This window comes from Cryptomeria japonica, chromosome 7, assembly GCF_030272615.1.
Source record: "Cryptomeria japonica chromosome 7, Sugi_1.0, whole genome shotgun sequence".
Taxonomy (NCBI): Eukaryota; Viridiplantae; Streptophyta; class Pinopsida; order Cupressales; family Cupressaceae; genus Cryptomeria; species Cryptomeria japonica.
Window position 1 is genome coordinate 803,952,508 of NC_081411.1, and position 16,013 is coordinate 803,968,520.

The 16,013-nt window shown below is 37.8% G+C and overlaps 1 protein-coding gene across 1 annotated transcript; it reads right to left on the reverse strand.

The window, feature by feature from the left end:
- Nucleotides 1-2,254: 2,254 nt before the first annotated feature.
- LOC131038628 (L-type lectin-domain containing receptor kinase IV.2-like) lies at nt 2,255-15,702 on the reverse strand. Its single transcript, XM_057971116.2, has 4 exons — nt 13,745-15,702; nt 3,160-3,193; nt 2,676-2,809; nt 2,255-2,534 (listed from the first exon to the last, which is right to left on the reverse strand). The coding sequence occupies exons 1-4, from the start codon at nt 15,700-15,702 to the stop codon at nt 2,255-2,257; spliced, it is 2,406 nt and encodes an 801-aa protein (XP_057827099.2).
- Between the last annotated feature and the right edge of the window lie 311 nt (nt 15,703-16,013).

The window sequence follows — 16,013 nt, forward strand, 5'->3', positions numbered from 1 at the left end:
TAAAAAGAAAAAGAGCTATGCCAAATATCCATCTCAAGGCAAAAGAGAAATGATATATAATTGAAATATCATGTATACAAGTGGGATAAAAAGCTTGACTATGGGAACATGCAAGTAACTCTATCAAGGCTATGAATGCCTACTGGCAATGGAGCAATATTTGAAAAATTACAGTCTATAACCTCGTCAGAGCTCTCAAGGCTTGCTTGCAGCAAGGCTCTATTCGAGATGCTTTTAAAGTTAGGATAATCCGTGTAGCTAGTCATATAGGATGCTAAGGATCTTTAGTGGACACAAGAGAAGGAATTAATTCATCTACACACACATGGGCAAAATAAGACCAAAGTTTCAAGAACCAATGGGGAAGTTTTCCACGTCTCCATTTGTAAATCCTAGTCACTAAGTGTGTTGATTTGAATGATCCCAAGGGACCTTAGGGATCGATTGACCACTTATCTATGAAATATTTTGCACCTCCATTTCAATTGGTGTATTACAAATGCAAAAACAAACACAGTCAACCTTGTTCGAATAGGAAATGTATTTTCATCCTGCATATTGCATTCACATAGGTCATGTCAAAAATTCATTTGTCTCCACATACATTCTGCAGATCATCATGTCATACAGGTCTGTACACTAGGGGCATAACTGAAAAAATCCAAAAAATCATATAAAGTCCTAAAAAAATCCAAAAAATCATAAGATCCTGAAAAAAATCAACCAAAAACATTCAAATATCGATCTACATAATCCAAAAACATCGAAAAAGATCTTGGAAAAGAACTAAAAATCAAAAATCAATCAATCAGAAAAACTTGCAATAAAATGTCTTGTGAGAAACAAATACCCTAGTAGATATCTAGCAAACACTTCGCACGAAGTTAACAAAGGATACAACTATCCAGTCAAACATCTGCAATCAACTGATCAAATTGTCTTATCAATCGTATCATATCCATATCAACGTGATCATTATCTTGTCTTAAACAAAAGAGGATACAACCATCACATTATCAACCATCACATCAAGCAACTGAGAATGACGACACAAGGTCAGTATAGGTGCTAAATTTTGTCCAGGTCAGTCTTTATCTTTTTATCATTTGGTGACAGATATTGTTCCTATGCTACTCAAGGATGTCTACAAGTGACTAGAGGAGCTATGATGGGCATTATCTTTTTCTTTGTTTGTTGTTTGTGGTGTGAACCGATGAAATTCTGGGGAAATTACTCTAGTGGGTGTCTATGATAAGAGCCTTCACATCAAGGTGAAATCGCCACACATACCTTGACCCCTAGTGTAATTCCTAGAATGGAGGGTTCACTCCTTGTCTGCTACGTGTTTGTTTCTACAATGAGATATCTTTGCATCTTGTTTCCTTATACCCTGATGTGCTAAGCTTCATTGTTCAATAATAAGGCTCAGTGATGAATATATATTGATGCAATAAAATATGTGACATAGGTTTGTGATTCATTCAATTTCATTCTCATTCTCATCTCATCTATTTTTTGATAGTTTGTTGATTTCTCATCTTCTTTCTAAATCACATTCTTTCTAACATTCATTCTATCATCATTTTTTTCTTTCTATCATCTAACTAACATTTCTTCAAGGTGTATTTGAATTAAAATTGGTTCAACCATTATCATACAAAAAAACATTCCATTATAGATTCATTTGCATTCCATTATAGATTTATTTGCATTCATTATAGATTCCATTTGCATTCATTTTAAGATCCATTTACATCATTAATACATACATGTACTATCATTGCATTCAAAATCATATAGAATCAAATAGATATGCATCATAAAACTCATAGCATCATATAAGCATACATGGAAAGCAAAACATACATAAATAACTATTAAAACCCGCATGTCATATATATATATAACTCAAAAATGATAATGTGTGTGAATACAATAAATAAGCCCGAAGGGTCAGATAACATGATCAACCAACACTGCCTCTATCAGCAGGTAGATCCTGTCAACTAGATCCTACCCCAAGATGTCGAGGTGGTCCCATAACGCCACCACTGCTAGTCTGTCATGAAGTAGATCTACTCAATCTCCTCCCCATAAACACACTAAAGCTAGGCTCTCTCTGACCCTCAGGGATGGCTCACTCATATGCCTATCTATAATAAATAGCCTCCTATGCAGTAGTGAAATATCTATCTAGGTGGTCACGTGCATCGGTACCTTCTCTAAAAAGTTGATCAAAGGCATCCATGGTAATCTAACATCTCCACACTGCCTCATCTCTCTCCCTCTGGAGACGAACTCGCTCAGCCTTAAGGGCACCATAATCTGCATGGTAAGTCTCTCGCTCGATATCTTGTCTAGTGACCTCATCCTCCAAACTCTGGACCTGCGCTCTAATAGTCTGCAGCTCATCCTCCTCACCAACCAGTCCTATCCCACCCTCTACAGCAAGCACATCCTCTAGCCCCAGCATATCCTCATCATCACCTCCACTCCCACTGCTCGATGACTCAAAAGAATCATCGCTATCCTCACTGCAAATAGACTCGGTGTCTCCACCAATGTCTACATCATCTCCCTCATCACCCTCATCTCCTCCCTCATCATCCTCACCTCCTCTCTCAGCTCCACCCTCTCCTACTCCTCTAGCTCTCTCCCCTATGTCTATCCTCAACCGTTGTCTAGGATACTGAATCTGTTGTGTTGTAATCAGAAGAGCAGGATCAGTCAAAGGCACTGGCCTATGCCTAGCAAACCACGCATCATACTCTGTTGTCATCCCTGGATCTGCTGCACCTCTACCCCAACCCTAGAGTAATGGTTGTAGAGATTCAAAATCAGCAGAAGCAACATGTGGTTGTATGCAAACACCCCAATCAGATACCTCATGAGATACACAAGAAAAATAAGCAGTAACCACTAGTGTCACCTGTACCTCACCAAACTGTCTCAGAACCCGCCCTGGAAGATACATCTCGATAATCTGTTGTGTCTCAAAGGTCCTACCAGTAAGATATCTATGTTGTCGATGGAAAGGCAAGTGCACTGTATCATCAGGCCAACCGGGGTAATCCAAGTATGGTCTCCAAATAAAATGCTGCAATATGTCAAACTGATGTCTCCAATATAAAGTGTTCCCCGAACCTCTGTATCTAATACCTGTTGTATACCTAAAAGCATAAGGCTCACCAAGCTGCAAATCAACATGAATAACAGGCCGAGCAATAGAAATATGCTCCCATGCCCATGTCTAGAGCAAAGTAACACCACAACTGATAGAACAGTATCCAAGATACACAATACCATGCAACTGATAGTATAACATAGCTAGTAGACAATGACCCCAAGCATATAGTCGACGATGAACAATCATATCATGGAGCACTCTGCCCCATCCAACTGGAAACCCATGACCTCATCTGTCAGGTATCAGTAAACCACCGACAACACCACATAAAACAATAGTCATGTCATCATAGTCTAATCAGGCCCAAGGGATGTCATAGCGGCCACTGATCTGCAAGTCATGTATCTCACACTCAAAAAGTGCACATAGTCCAGCAATGCCATCATCATGGTCATATACATCTCTCTCACCATGAATAGGAATATGCAGTATATGCCATACATCCTCTAAGGTAATGGATGCCTCACCAGTTGGATGATGAAAAGAACAAATCTCGGAATGCCATCGCTCTATCAAAGTTGTAATCATGGCCCTGTTGGCCGTTACCTCTAGCAAGTGTAAAACATGATATAGACCAAGCTGTCGGATATGCTCGATCTCCTCATCCGGTAAGTCAGCTCTAAGATTAAGCCCACTAGGTTTGCTTTGTCGGCAGTATAACACTCCAATGTTCTCCTGCAATGAGAAAATGTTGAAAAGATCATATACTGGATCTTGAAAAAAAAAAATATTTCAAAATGCATGACAAAAATTTACATTTACAACGAATGTGTGATAGTTATGACTAATGCGGTACAATTATGGCTCTTGCATGACGTTTAAAGCTAATGCGTAATAATATGAGCTCATGCGTAATAATAAACACTTATGCCTAATGATATACATGAATGTGGCATGTTTAATACTAATGTGTGACATTTAGGACCCATGCATAACAGTTAAAGCGTTTGCAGTACAGTTAACACTAATGTGTAAACATCGACAAGCGATTTCTTGACACCATGCAAAACTTGATCATAGAATTTTTTTTTGAAAATAGCATAAATCAGGGGAAAATTTGGAAAATACCATGCCGCTAGTCCCAGGAGGTCTCTGATATGTACGTACTCGGTCAAACAAGTGCAATCGAGCTCTATAACCAACCATGATGATCAAATACTCAGAAAAAACCACACAAATTGCAGAGAAAATGAAGGAATTACCAAATTGCAAATGAGCAAATGAAAACCTAAAAATCTCTATTTATAGTTCAAAATTAGGGTTTTTTGACACCTCGACACCCGTGGTCCCCGCCAGCTTCAAACACCTCGTAGCCTACTCAAACGATCTTGAAATCACATGAAATTTTACGCACTTGCTCGTTAAACTGATATCAAAAGCATGGTCTCAATTTTGAAATTTTCCAAGGGGGCATATTTACACTATATAGCAGTACCAAGGCATACTCGGGCATAATTTTTCATTTTCTTTAAAACAATGTTGTTCCGACTTTGTCTCAAAGAGGGGCAAATGTAGACACCTAAAAATGTCTCATTGATCGTGTACTAATTATTCTTCTAATTAGTTAAATAATTATTTAATTAACTATTTCTTCTAATTTCATATTTCCTCATCATCTTAGTAATTATTCTATTTTCTATTTCTTTAATCATTTAATCATTTTAACCATTTTCTAAATATTAATTAAATATTTGTTATTTAATTGATTCTGATTAATTCCCCAATTTAAATAATCTTCATTATTTAAATAAATTACTAATTATTTTATTTCTTATTCTATCTCTAATCATTTAATCATTTTAACCCTTTTTTAAATATTAATTAAATATTATTTTAATCCTTTAATTTGAATAATCTTTATTATTTAATTAAAGTCCATTTCTAAATAATTAAATAGTTTCTTTTAATTATTTAATTAACTAATTAATTCTTCAATTCCAAATCCCCAAATTCTAATTTCATTTAATTTCATATTCTTCTAATTTCTTCCAAATTCAAATACATGTGCATGATTTCAAAAATCAAATTGAAAATCAAAGTCAAGTTCTAAATATATTCAAATACTAAATTGAATTAATAAATTCAATTATTTGAATTAATATCTCATGCAAAGATTAAATTGAAAATCTAAATCTAAATGGAAGCACATGCTAAATTAATTAATTAAATCAATTATCTCTTCAATCTCTATTTCTATCTTTCAGTTAGCTTTTTCTAAATTAAGCTCTCTGTGTCATCTTCTTTATTTCCTCCAATCATTCTTTTTCTTCCTTCAGTCAGCTTTATCTCAGTCAGTTGACTCAATTAATCTATTCAATCTATTGAGTTCCACTCCTACAATCAGCAGTTCAACTATCAATTTTCATATGAGCTCACCTGAGTTCCACATCTTAATCAATTTGTTCCACCTTTCAATCAATCTTCTCCAATTTTCTATAAATTGAGCATCCAATCTCCATTTTCAATAATCACGAACTTCGAATCTTTGTGTCACTTGCAGGTTACCAGTGCAATATTTGAGAGCCATCATACCACGGAGAGGAGAAGAGCAATGGAAGCAATACACAATCTTGGGATAGGGAGTTTTGATTTGATTTGATTATTTTAATTCCTATTTGCTTGATTGTGTTATTTTATTGTATGTTTGTTAAGATTCTTTGATTAGATAGGGATTTGTGATTTCCCTTGTTTCTAATTGATTACTTTGTTATTTGAAGATGAATTCTAACATGCATATACAAATACTATGCTTTTAAGAATCACAAGTAGAAGGGAGGCCAAGGTGATCAAATAAACACTTGATAAATATAGCTCTACATCAAGGAAATAACACACTTGGAAAGTCTAATAGTTTCTTCTTCAACACACAAAAGAGAAAAATGAGAGAGAGAGCATCAATATTGGGTTTTAAAATCAACAAACAACCTAGGAAATTTTTGGGCATCCCTTTCCTTTTAGGTGTAAATAGACCTAAATTGTGAAATTTGGTGCTAACTAGCTATTTAAACAAACTTGAAGTGTGTAAAGGGAAGTGAATACCCTTAGTAGGAAGAATTTTAATGTGAAAAACAATAATATCTATGATTCCCATTTTCTTTGTCTTGTTTAAAGATGCCTAGGAAAATAGGTGAGTTGATAGAAAATAAATTGAGAACCACTTTTTAGAGTAGAATTGCAAAGAAGAAAATATTCCCTCTTGTTGCATGGGATAAATTGTTCAAATCAAAGATGGAAAGTGGTGTGGGGCTCAAACAATGGATGCTACTAAATACTATATTGGGGAAATATATGGTCTAAAATATATATTAGAAATTAGATAAAAATTGGTCTAGAATATATATTGGAAACCATATGAAAATTTGGTCAAAGAAGTTTCTCGGTCTCACTATTCCACCCGTTCATGCGGTCTCTTGAGTTCAATTGAGCCACAATTTGTAGGCTAATTCCTATTATTTCCTCTTGATCCCAAGTTGGCTAAAGTTAACTTTGATGGGTCATCTCAAGGTAATGTTGAGAAATGTGAGGCTGGTTGGATTGTTAAAGACCACATTGACATCATTATGACCTCGGGAATGAAGAAATTTGTGGATGAAACCAACAATGAAGTTGAACTTCAAATAGTCATCCTTGTTCTCAAAATCTAGAAGGTTAAATAAGGAGAAAATCTAAATTGAAGGTGATTTTTCAAGCACCATCAATTCAATCAAGAGGTTGTCTACTCTAAATTGGAAACTAAATAAGCTAGTTCAAGAAGTAGGGGCTCTACTTCCTCATTTCAAAAATTGCATGCTATCACATATCTATTGAAAGGCTAATGAAGTAGTCAATCACATGGAAAATCTAGCCATCAATTTGAAGCACAATGAGATCTTCATAGACCTATGAGATAGTATGATTGATGATATCATGATGCATGATCAAATAGTCACATAACACCCGGTAACAATGATAAATGATTACATGAGACCACATATTCCAAGAAGATTTCTTGCTTGGTATGCTCAAATTAACCACATTACAAGGTACTAAATATGATTTCCTCTTTAAAATATGGTACAACCTCCTTAGTCATCACTGATTGAGAGACATAGAAATGGACACCATCATATGTCTTTCTTTGAAGAAGAGGCAGATGGTGTTTAGAGGTTCCATCACAGATGCCCAACTAAACATAAATTCAAAGTACAAGGCTCCATAATTGTTATGTTTTTATTAGAGACGATTACGGTAAAATTTTATGTGAATACCTACCATCACTATTGCATCAATACAAATATAGCTTCAATGTTTTTGGTGGCCCTGCTAGAGCGTGGAGTAGATAAAGCAATGGTGAAGCTTTTGATGTATAAGTTGTTGTGGTCCAAATGGCTTCGAGGAATGCAAAAATTCTTGGGCTTGGCAATCTCTAGCCTTTCTCTCACCCAGAGCACAATCCATGGCCCCAAGTGACCCATACTTATAATGGGCCTTAGAAACCCTTTGTTGTACAAGCGTTCGATGCAAACTATGCCATTTGGAAGGTGAATGTCGGATAGATAATTTCCTTCCTAATGATTGTTATGGGTTTGCATGGAGAGGATGGTGCAAATTGGTCCTTTGCTTGGTACACTGTCTATGAGGAGGAGGAGGAGGCTTCATTGGATAACCAGGAGTGATGGTGAGATTGAGTTGATACGATCCTTTTTGTATGTAATGGGGTAGTGAATATATTTCTAATGTTACTCTATAAATGTTGTATCTCTTGTGAAAATTCTATTGCAGATACTGATTATTAATCTCCTATCTCATAAAAATTATTTAACTGGGAAATACTGAAAAAAATAACATAGCTGAAACTTCACAAATAAAAATGTGCGGAAAGAAATATGCAACACCGTGACACAATATTTTCGAACAATTGTCCCTAGAAAAACTCTGAAGGGAAAACTAGTACTGCAGATGAGGAATATATATTAACTACAACAAATCAAGAGATACAAATATTGCTTGCCTCTTACTGGCAGAGCTTCAATGACCTCCCAATTTCTCTTGCTAAGATTCCACCCCACTACTATCCCAACGCTATCACTGCACCCTTGCTAACACTGCAAGACTACTTACTAACACTGCAAGTTTCTCCACAAACTTCGTATATCCTCCAAATGACCTTTGACCCCTTTTTATATTACAATCGTTGGAAAACCAATGACCAAGATTAATTCTCAATCAATGGATGAGATTAATAACAACTAAACAACCCTAAAAAAATTGGTTGCTAGAAGTTTATAAAAGAGATCAAATAATTAACAAATAATTGTCCCTATCTAACAAATTTGTTTAGCAAATAATTATATACTAATTATTACATATGGAGAACCAATTGTCCTAGCTAACCAAACTAACACTCCCTCTTAGCGAGGAAGTTGTTCTGCATGACACCCAACTTCTCTCTGAAGAAGATGAATTTGGCCTTCCCCAATGCCTTTCTCAAAATGTCTACTACATGTTGATCTGTAGGTATAAACTGTAGCTGAACAATCCCCCATTGTACACAATCTTTGATGAAGTGATACCTGATGTTTATATGTTTCGACCTATCATGAAACACTGGATTCTCAGTCAACTTGATGCAACTCTGATTGTCGCAGTGTATCATTGTAGTCTCCACCTTCTGACCAAGAAAGGCTACTAGCAACTTCCGAAGCCATATAGTTTCACATGTCGCCATGCTAGCTGCGATGTATTTTGACTCTGCAGAACTCAGAGCCACAAACTTCTGCTTCATGCTGAACCAAGAGACAACTCCTGATCCCAGACTGAAACAAGACCCTAAAGTTCTTCTCTTGTCTGTTGTACTACCTACCCAATCTGCGTTAGTATAGCCCATCAACCCGATTCCTTCACCTCGTGCATACCCTATCCCATACTCGATTGTACCTTGAAAATAATGCAACACATGCTTTGTCGTTGTCCAATGTACTACCTCTGGCTCAACCATGAACGGACTAAGAGAGTTAACTGCAAATGCTATATCTGGCCTTGTGTTGACCAAATACATGAGAGAACCAATCAACTACCTGTATAAGGTGGGATCTACATCCTTCTCCCTAGATGTGTCTACCTTCCTCCAATTCATGATCATAGGTGTAGACATGGATTTGCAATCCTCCATCTTGAACCTTTTCAAGATTTCTATGGAATATTTCCCTTGTCCAAGGAAAACCTCTCCATCTGTTTGCCATACCTCCATGTCTATAAAGTAGTGCATAAGTCCCAAATCCTTCATCTCGAACTCTACTCCAAGGTCCCTCTTGCACTCTTCTATGAGCCCCAGTGAAGTTATTAGAAACAAGTCATCCACATATAGGACAAGAATGAGAATCTCACCCCCAACCACCAAGTAGTAGAGGTTAGCATCTGCCTCACTCTTCATAAAGCCCATTTCCTACAAGTAACTATCAATACCACACTCTGGGAGCCTGCTTGAGTCCGTGCAAAGCTCTCTTCAATCTACACACATGGGTATTTTTGTTGTGTGCTACAAAGCCTTCCAGTTGTTCTATGTATACCTCCTCTTTCAACTTGCCATTTAGGAATGTTGTCTTGACATCCATTTCATGGGTCTACCATCCCATCTATGCTGAAAATGATATTACATCTTGTATAGAATTATACCTGGTCATTCGAGCAAATGTCTCCTCATAGTCTATTCCCTCCTTCTGAGAGAACCCTTTTGCCATGAACCTTGCCTTGTATGTCTCAATGCTACCATTTGTATCGTGCTTGATCTTGTAGATCCAAGGCAATCCAACCACAACCCTATCTGTTGGTCTAGGAACTACCTCCCACACATCAATCTACATTATTGAGGTATATTCCTCAACCATTGCATCTTGCCACACCTAATAGCTAGAAGGTTATCTATCTACAAACTGACTAACTAATGCAACATAGTCATCATACCTGGCTAGTTGTCTTCATTGTCTACTACTCCTCCTAGGAGCAACCTCTAACTCCTGAGTATTCTTTTGTGTTTGTTGAACCTCATGGTTCCTACTCCCAACTATAGAGGATGAAATGTCAACCTCCATGTCTTCTTGATGCATCTCTTCCTGCACCTGTTGCTCCATACTCTGTGAATTCTCACCACCTGAGCCTATACTGGTACTAGTGATTGTACTCAAGCTTTGTTGCCCTTGACTCGGTTGAGCTATCATTAGAACTTCTATCGGCTACTCACTCTGATGCTCTGCTGGCAAATATCCAGACCTCCTAAATGCCTTGTCGTCCATGAACTTGACATCACGTCTAACTATAATCCTTCTGGTCCCTAGAATAAATATTCTATATGCCTTTGAGGTTTCACTGTACCCCACAAAGTACCCCCTCTCTGCAGTCTGATCTAACTTGGTAAGTGTATCCCTTGGAATATGACAATATGCCAAACCTTACAAATATCCTAAAGTGACTAACATCTAGCTTCTTTCCTATAAAAGTTTCCTCTGGTGTCTTCTTCCCTAGTGCCTTATGTGGAACCTTGTTCTCTATGTATATTGTCATACTACATGCTTCTATCCATAAGTAGCGGGGTAGGTCCTGATCATGTAGCATAGCCCTTGCAGCCTCTGATATGGACTGATTCTTCCTCTCAGTGACCCCATTCTATTGTGGGTTGTAAGGAATAGTCCACTCTCTCTTGATTCCTTCCTTGGTACAAAACTCTTGGAATTCATTCCCTTTGTACTCGCCTCCATTGTCTGACCGAAGAAACTTTATCTTCCTTCCTATCGAATTCTCCACAAGAGCCTTGAACTCTTGGAAGTGACTAAAAACCTCATCCTTGGTCTTCAGGAAGTATATCCAGGTCTTCCTAGAGAAATCATCAATAAAAGTAACATAGTACTCGTATCCTCTGAGAGACTTCGTCGACATTGACCCACATATATCTGAATGTACTAGATCAAGAACACCCTCAGATCGAGTGTCACTCCTTGGAAAAGATGTTTTTTGCAAACTTCCCCAACACACATCCCTTACATACATCACCGTGCTTTGTGCTCACCTCTAGAACACCTATCACAGTCTCATGAAGCAATTTACGTGCTCCATGATGTATATGTGCCATCCTCCTATGGCATAGCTCTCCAAGATCTCTAGGATTAGTGTTGCTCATGAGTTCCTTAGGAGTATCAAATTGCAACCTATAAAGTCGACCACTCCTAACTCCAATAGCTATGGGTGATTTCCAAACCTTATGCTTGATCAACACATGAGTCCCTCTAAAGAGTACATTGTAGCCTTTATCCTAAAGAACAGATACGAAAATCAAATTCATACCTAAACCTGGCACATGCAACACATCATGAAGGGAAGTCAGCTTTCCATTCTCCCTCAAAAACTAAATAGTCCCTTTCCCAACTGGGTTAAGTTTGGACAAGTTCTCCATAGAGATTTGGATTCTAGTGTTCTCCTCCTTGTAATTGGAGAAATGCTCTCTAACTCCTATCATATGAAATGATGCCCCACTATCTATATACCAGACACTCTGTGAGGTTGAGCTAACCATACAAGCTATGAGTGCAAACTCATCTTCCATTCTACTAGAGAGCTCATCTACACTTGTTGAAGCTGCCATATGCTTCTTCCCTTTCTTCTCATTCTTCTTCCTTTGAGGGCAATCACTGAAATAGTGGCCAAATTCGTGACATCCATAGCACTTGATCTTAGACAAGTCCTTCTTCTTCTTCTCACTTTGTGGATTTGATACTTTGCTAGACCCCTTCTTTGTTTTCCCTTTTCCTGCTAGGGCAATGTTTTCTTGGTCCATCTCACCTTTCTGACTCTTACTATTGGATCCACTGACAAGGCTTAGTCTAAGCTCCTCCTGAGTGAAATCACTCCAAAGTCGATCCCAACTTGGTAAGGTGTCTCGTCCATTAATAACTTAAACAAAGACATCCCACTACTTAGAAAACTCATTTAGGGCTATCTGTACTAGCTCATCATCACCTGATTATCTCCAACAACTGCTAACTCATCCTTGACAAGTCTAAGCCTGGTGAGGTAGCTTGTCACATCTTCTCCCTTGTTCATCCGAGTATTCCTCAAATTTTCTCTGAGAATCAGCTTCTAGTTAGTGGTTGCATTCTGGTACAGATTTAGGATGGCATCCCACATTGACTTCACTATATCCAAATTTGTGATACACAAAACTATATGATCCTTAACATCATCAAGGATTATCCTCCTCACTTTGGCATCTTCCTTCTTATATGTTGCAAGAGGTATTGGATCTGTAGGTACAATCACAACAGTGGTAACATATTCCTTGATACCATTTTCTTCTAGCAATAAATAAATTTTGGCTTTCCAGACACCAAAATTTGAGGCTCCATCTAATCTGTCTTGATCTCTTAAACCTACTGAGGCCATCTCAAGGGATAAAAGAAATAATAATTCTAAAGAGATCAAACTAGGTTTTATAAACCCTCAATTTTCTTTCCTTTGCCTAAGATAAACTTTTTCTACTTAGCTCTGATACCATGTGAAAATTCTATTGTAGTTACTAATTATTAATCTCCTATCTCATAAAGATTATTTAACTGCGAAATACTGAAAAATAAGATAGCTGCAACTTCACAAATAAAAACACACGGAAAGAATTATGCAACACAATGACACGATATTTTCGGACAATTGTCCCTGGATAAACCCTGAAGGGAAAACTAGTATTGCAGATGAGGAATATATATTAACTACAGCAAATCAAGAGATACAAATACTGCTTGCCTCTTACTGGTAGAGCTTCGATGATTTCCCAATTTCTCCTATTGAGATTCCACCCCGCTACTATCCCAACACTATCACTATGCCCTTGCTAACATTGCAAGACTACTTGCTAACATTGCAAGTTTCTCCACAAACTTTGTATATCCTCCAAATGACCCTTGACCCCTTTTTATACTATTCTCGTTGGAAAACCAACGACCGAGATTAATTCTCAATCAACGACTGAGATTAATAACAACTAAACAACCCTAACAAAATTGGTTGCTAGAAGTTTCTAAAAGAGATCAAATAATTAACAAATAATTGTCCCTATCTAACAAAATTTGTTTAGTAAACAATTATTTACTAATTATTACATATGGAGAACCAGCTGTCCTAGCTAACCAAACTAACATAATAACATAGAATATATGTAGGGGCATTTGAGGGTAGCAATAAACATTTTTTTTTGTTTCTAGGACAAAAAGACTGGACGGACAGATGACATGACTATTTATGACCTCATACCCTACTTTAAAGAGCTTATGTAATTTTTGTTTAATTATAATATAATAGTAAATGGTCCCATTAAAATAAAAATTATTTATTTTAAAACCAACATAAATTTTTCAAATTATGTTAAAAAATTCAAATAACTGTAATACAATTCAATCTAAAACATCTACCTAAACAAGAGAATGTACATTTTACCATATTTATTAATCAATTGAAAACCAAAAAAAAAACATATTATATTATGATTTTTATGATGAAAGGTACATATTCTAAATAGACAATATGCAAACTTACTATCGAGCAGTGAGAGGACTGGAACCTGCACTATTCACTGAACACTTGGCACCAGAGAGCTCCTTGGCTTCTGGAATAAGGAACGTCCTATTTACAGCTGCAATATGAACAAGTGGAATTGGAGCTTGTCCATCCAATATCTGTAACACCTGTTTCATGTCAGGCCTGCATTCTGGTTGAGGATGGGAACACAAAACTCCCAACTTAAGCACTCTCTCCATCTCTCCACCATTATATTGTCCCCCAAGCTTTGTATCCACCGCCTCCATTATCCTCTCCTCGACATATAACTTCCTCACCCACTCCACCAAGATTTGTTTCTCAGTTTCGGCAGATTCATCCACAGGCCATCTTCCACAAGCAACCTCCAGCAAAACTATACCAAAGCTGAATACATCTGTGCTTACGGTGGCTTTTCCCGTGGCAATGATTTCCGGTGCAATGTAACCCAAGGTCCCTGCAATACCACTCGTTGGGGCCTTCTGAGTGTGGTCATGCAAACGGGCAAGCCCAAAATCTCCCAACTTTGCATTGAACTGTGAATCAAGCAAAATGTTTTGAGACTTTAGGTCTCTATGCACAACTACCCATTCCCATTCTTGGTGGAGATACAACAAGCCAGTGGCCACTCCTTTGAGAATGCTATATCTTGACGACCATCCAAGAACTGTCTCTGGGTTCCCAAATATGAATCGATCCAGGCTCCTGTTTGGCATGTAATCATAAACAACAAAGAGCTGATTCTTGTGCCGACACCATCCTTGAAGCCGAACAAGATTTCTGTGTTGCAGACGCCCAAGGCTCGAGATTTCAGCAACAAAATCTTTCATTCCTTGGTGGAGATCTCTGGTCAAATGTTTTATGGCAACTTCAAGTCCTGTGCTGGGCAGAGTTCCCCTGTATACCTTCCCAAAACCTCCACTACCCAACAATCTCTCGTCACTGAATCCATCTGTGGCGGTTCTCAATTCTTGATAGGGAATCCTGTGGGGCCAGAACTCCACCTCCCATTCTTCCACAGCATCTCCAAGATTTCTCTTTATCGACCAGTAGCATGCAACCAGACTAGCCATAACAACTAAAAAGAGTGAACCCATGAAAACACCAACTATAAGTCCTACGGATGGCTTTCTTGAAGTCTTGGGTATGAACGAAGGAAGATGGAGAAGATCTAGAGGTTGTGCCATGGCGTCCGTGCTGAAGCTCCAAGCCAGAATGTAGTGATCTTCAACAGCATCACGTCCTGTAGCTGCAGAAAATCCCACATACATTTCCTCCTTGAAGATGTCCCCAAGATCAAATTTTTGCATAGAAATCAGCGGCTTCAGAGGCCTCGCCATCCCGGCTAAGGCAATGGTAACATTGAGATTGTGCTGATGACCATCGTAATCAATCCATGCTTGAATGTTCTGCCCACTTGCCATTTTCAATTCCTCAAACTGTTCACCAATTTCATAACCTGCAGTCTTAGACACTGAAGAATTGATGGTGTTGAGATCGACTCCGACGTGGTTGGCATCGATGTCATTATTCCAATGGTTGAGATGTGTATCAAATTCGACTGCAAATAAATGGTTATCTTCTCTTCCATCACTAGACGCATTCAACAAACCAATATAGCCAATTTCAGATGCGCTAACTGCGGATCTGTAAGGGGATATCAGGAAAGTTAGTCCATGTCCGGGATTATTAGTAGCAGGTACTATGGAGAAGACGAATGTGGTGCTGAACGATGAGATTGAATTATTAGTCTTCAAATGCAGAGCATCCTCAAACAGAGCACGCCCCACCGCATTCATCGACTGATCAGTTAGCCTCAGCACATTGGACTTGATCGAAGCGCTCTGCAGCAAAATTAAACCGCTTTCGTTGAATTCGTTAAAGAGAAAAGAAGTCCGGAGCTGGGCATTCGACCCAACAAAGAAGAAGATTAGGAAGGCAAATACTAAAAGCGCCATAATAGTTGGTATTGCGTACCATCAAAATAGAAATGGTTCTCTTATAGTCTCTAATATCCAGTATACAGTACATACGACCATAGAGAACTTCTAAACTCTTAAATCATTCAAATCAAGCTAGCGAATTATACGAATTATACAGTAGAGATAAATGGAGTGGCAATTTAAGTAGGTTTAATCTTGGGAAAATTCTATGTTCAAGTTTGTTTTAGTTGGTGTAGAGCCCTTTCTGAAACTAAATATACCATTCATTCTCGATGGATTCATATACATATGAAACATGGGTTGGGTTAATAAACTTGACTGAAAAA

Excerpts from the sequence above, each read along its gene's own strand:
- LOC131038628 (XM_057971116.2), bottom strand. The coding sequence starts at position 15,702 with ATGGCGCTTTTAGTATTTGCCTTCCTAATCTTCTTCTTTGTTGGGTCG. Across the intron at positions 2,810-3,159 it reads TGCTTTTAGGTATACAACAG|GGTTGGGGTAGAGGTGCAGC; the intron begins GTATTAGATACA and ends CCATTACTCTAG. Across the intron at positions 2,535-2,675 it reads ATTCAGTATCCTAGACAACG|TGAGGATAGCGATGATTCTT; the intron begins GTTGAGGATAGA and ends GTCTATTTGCAG.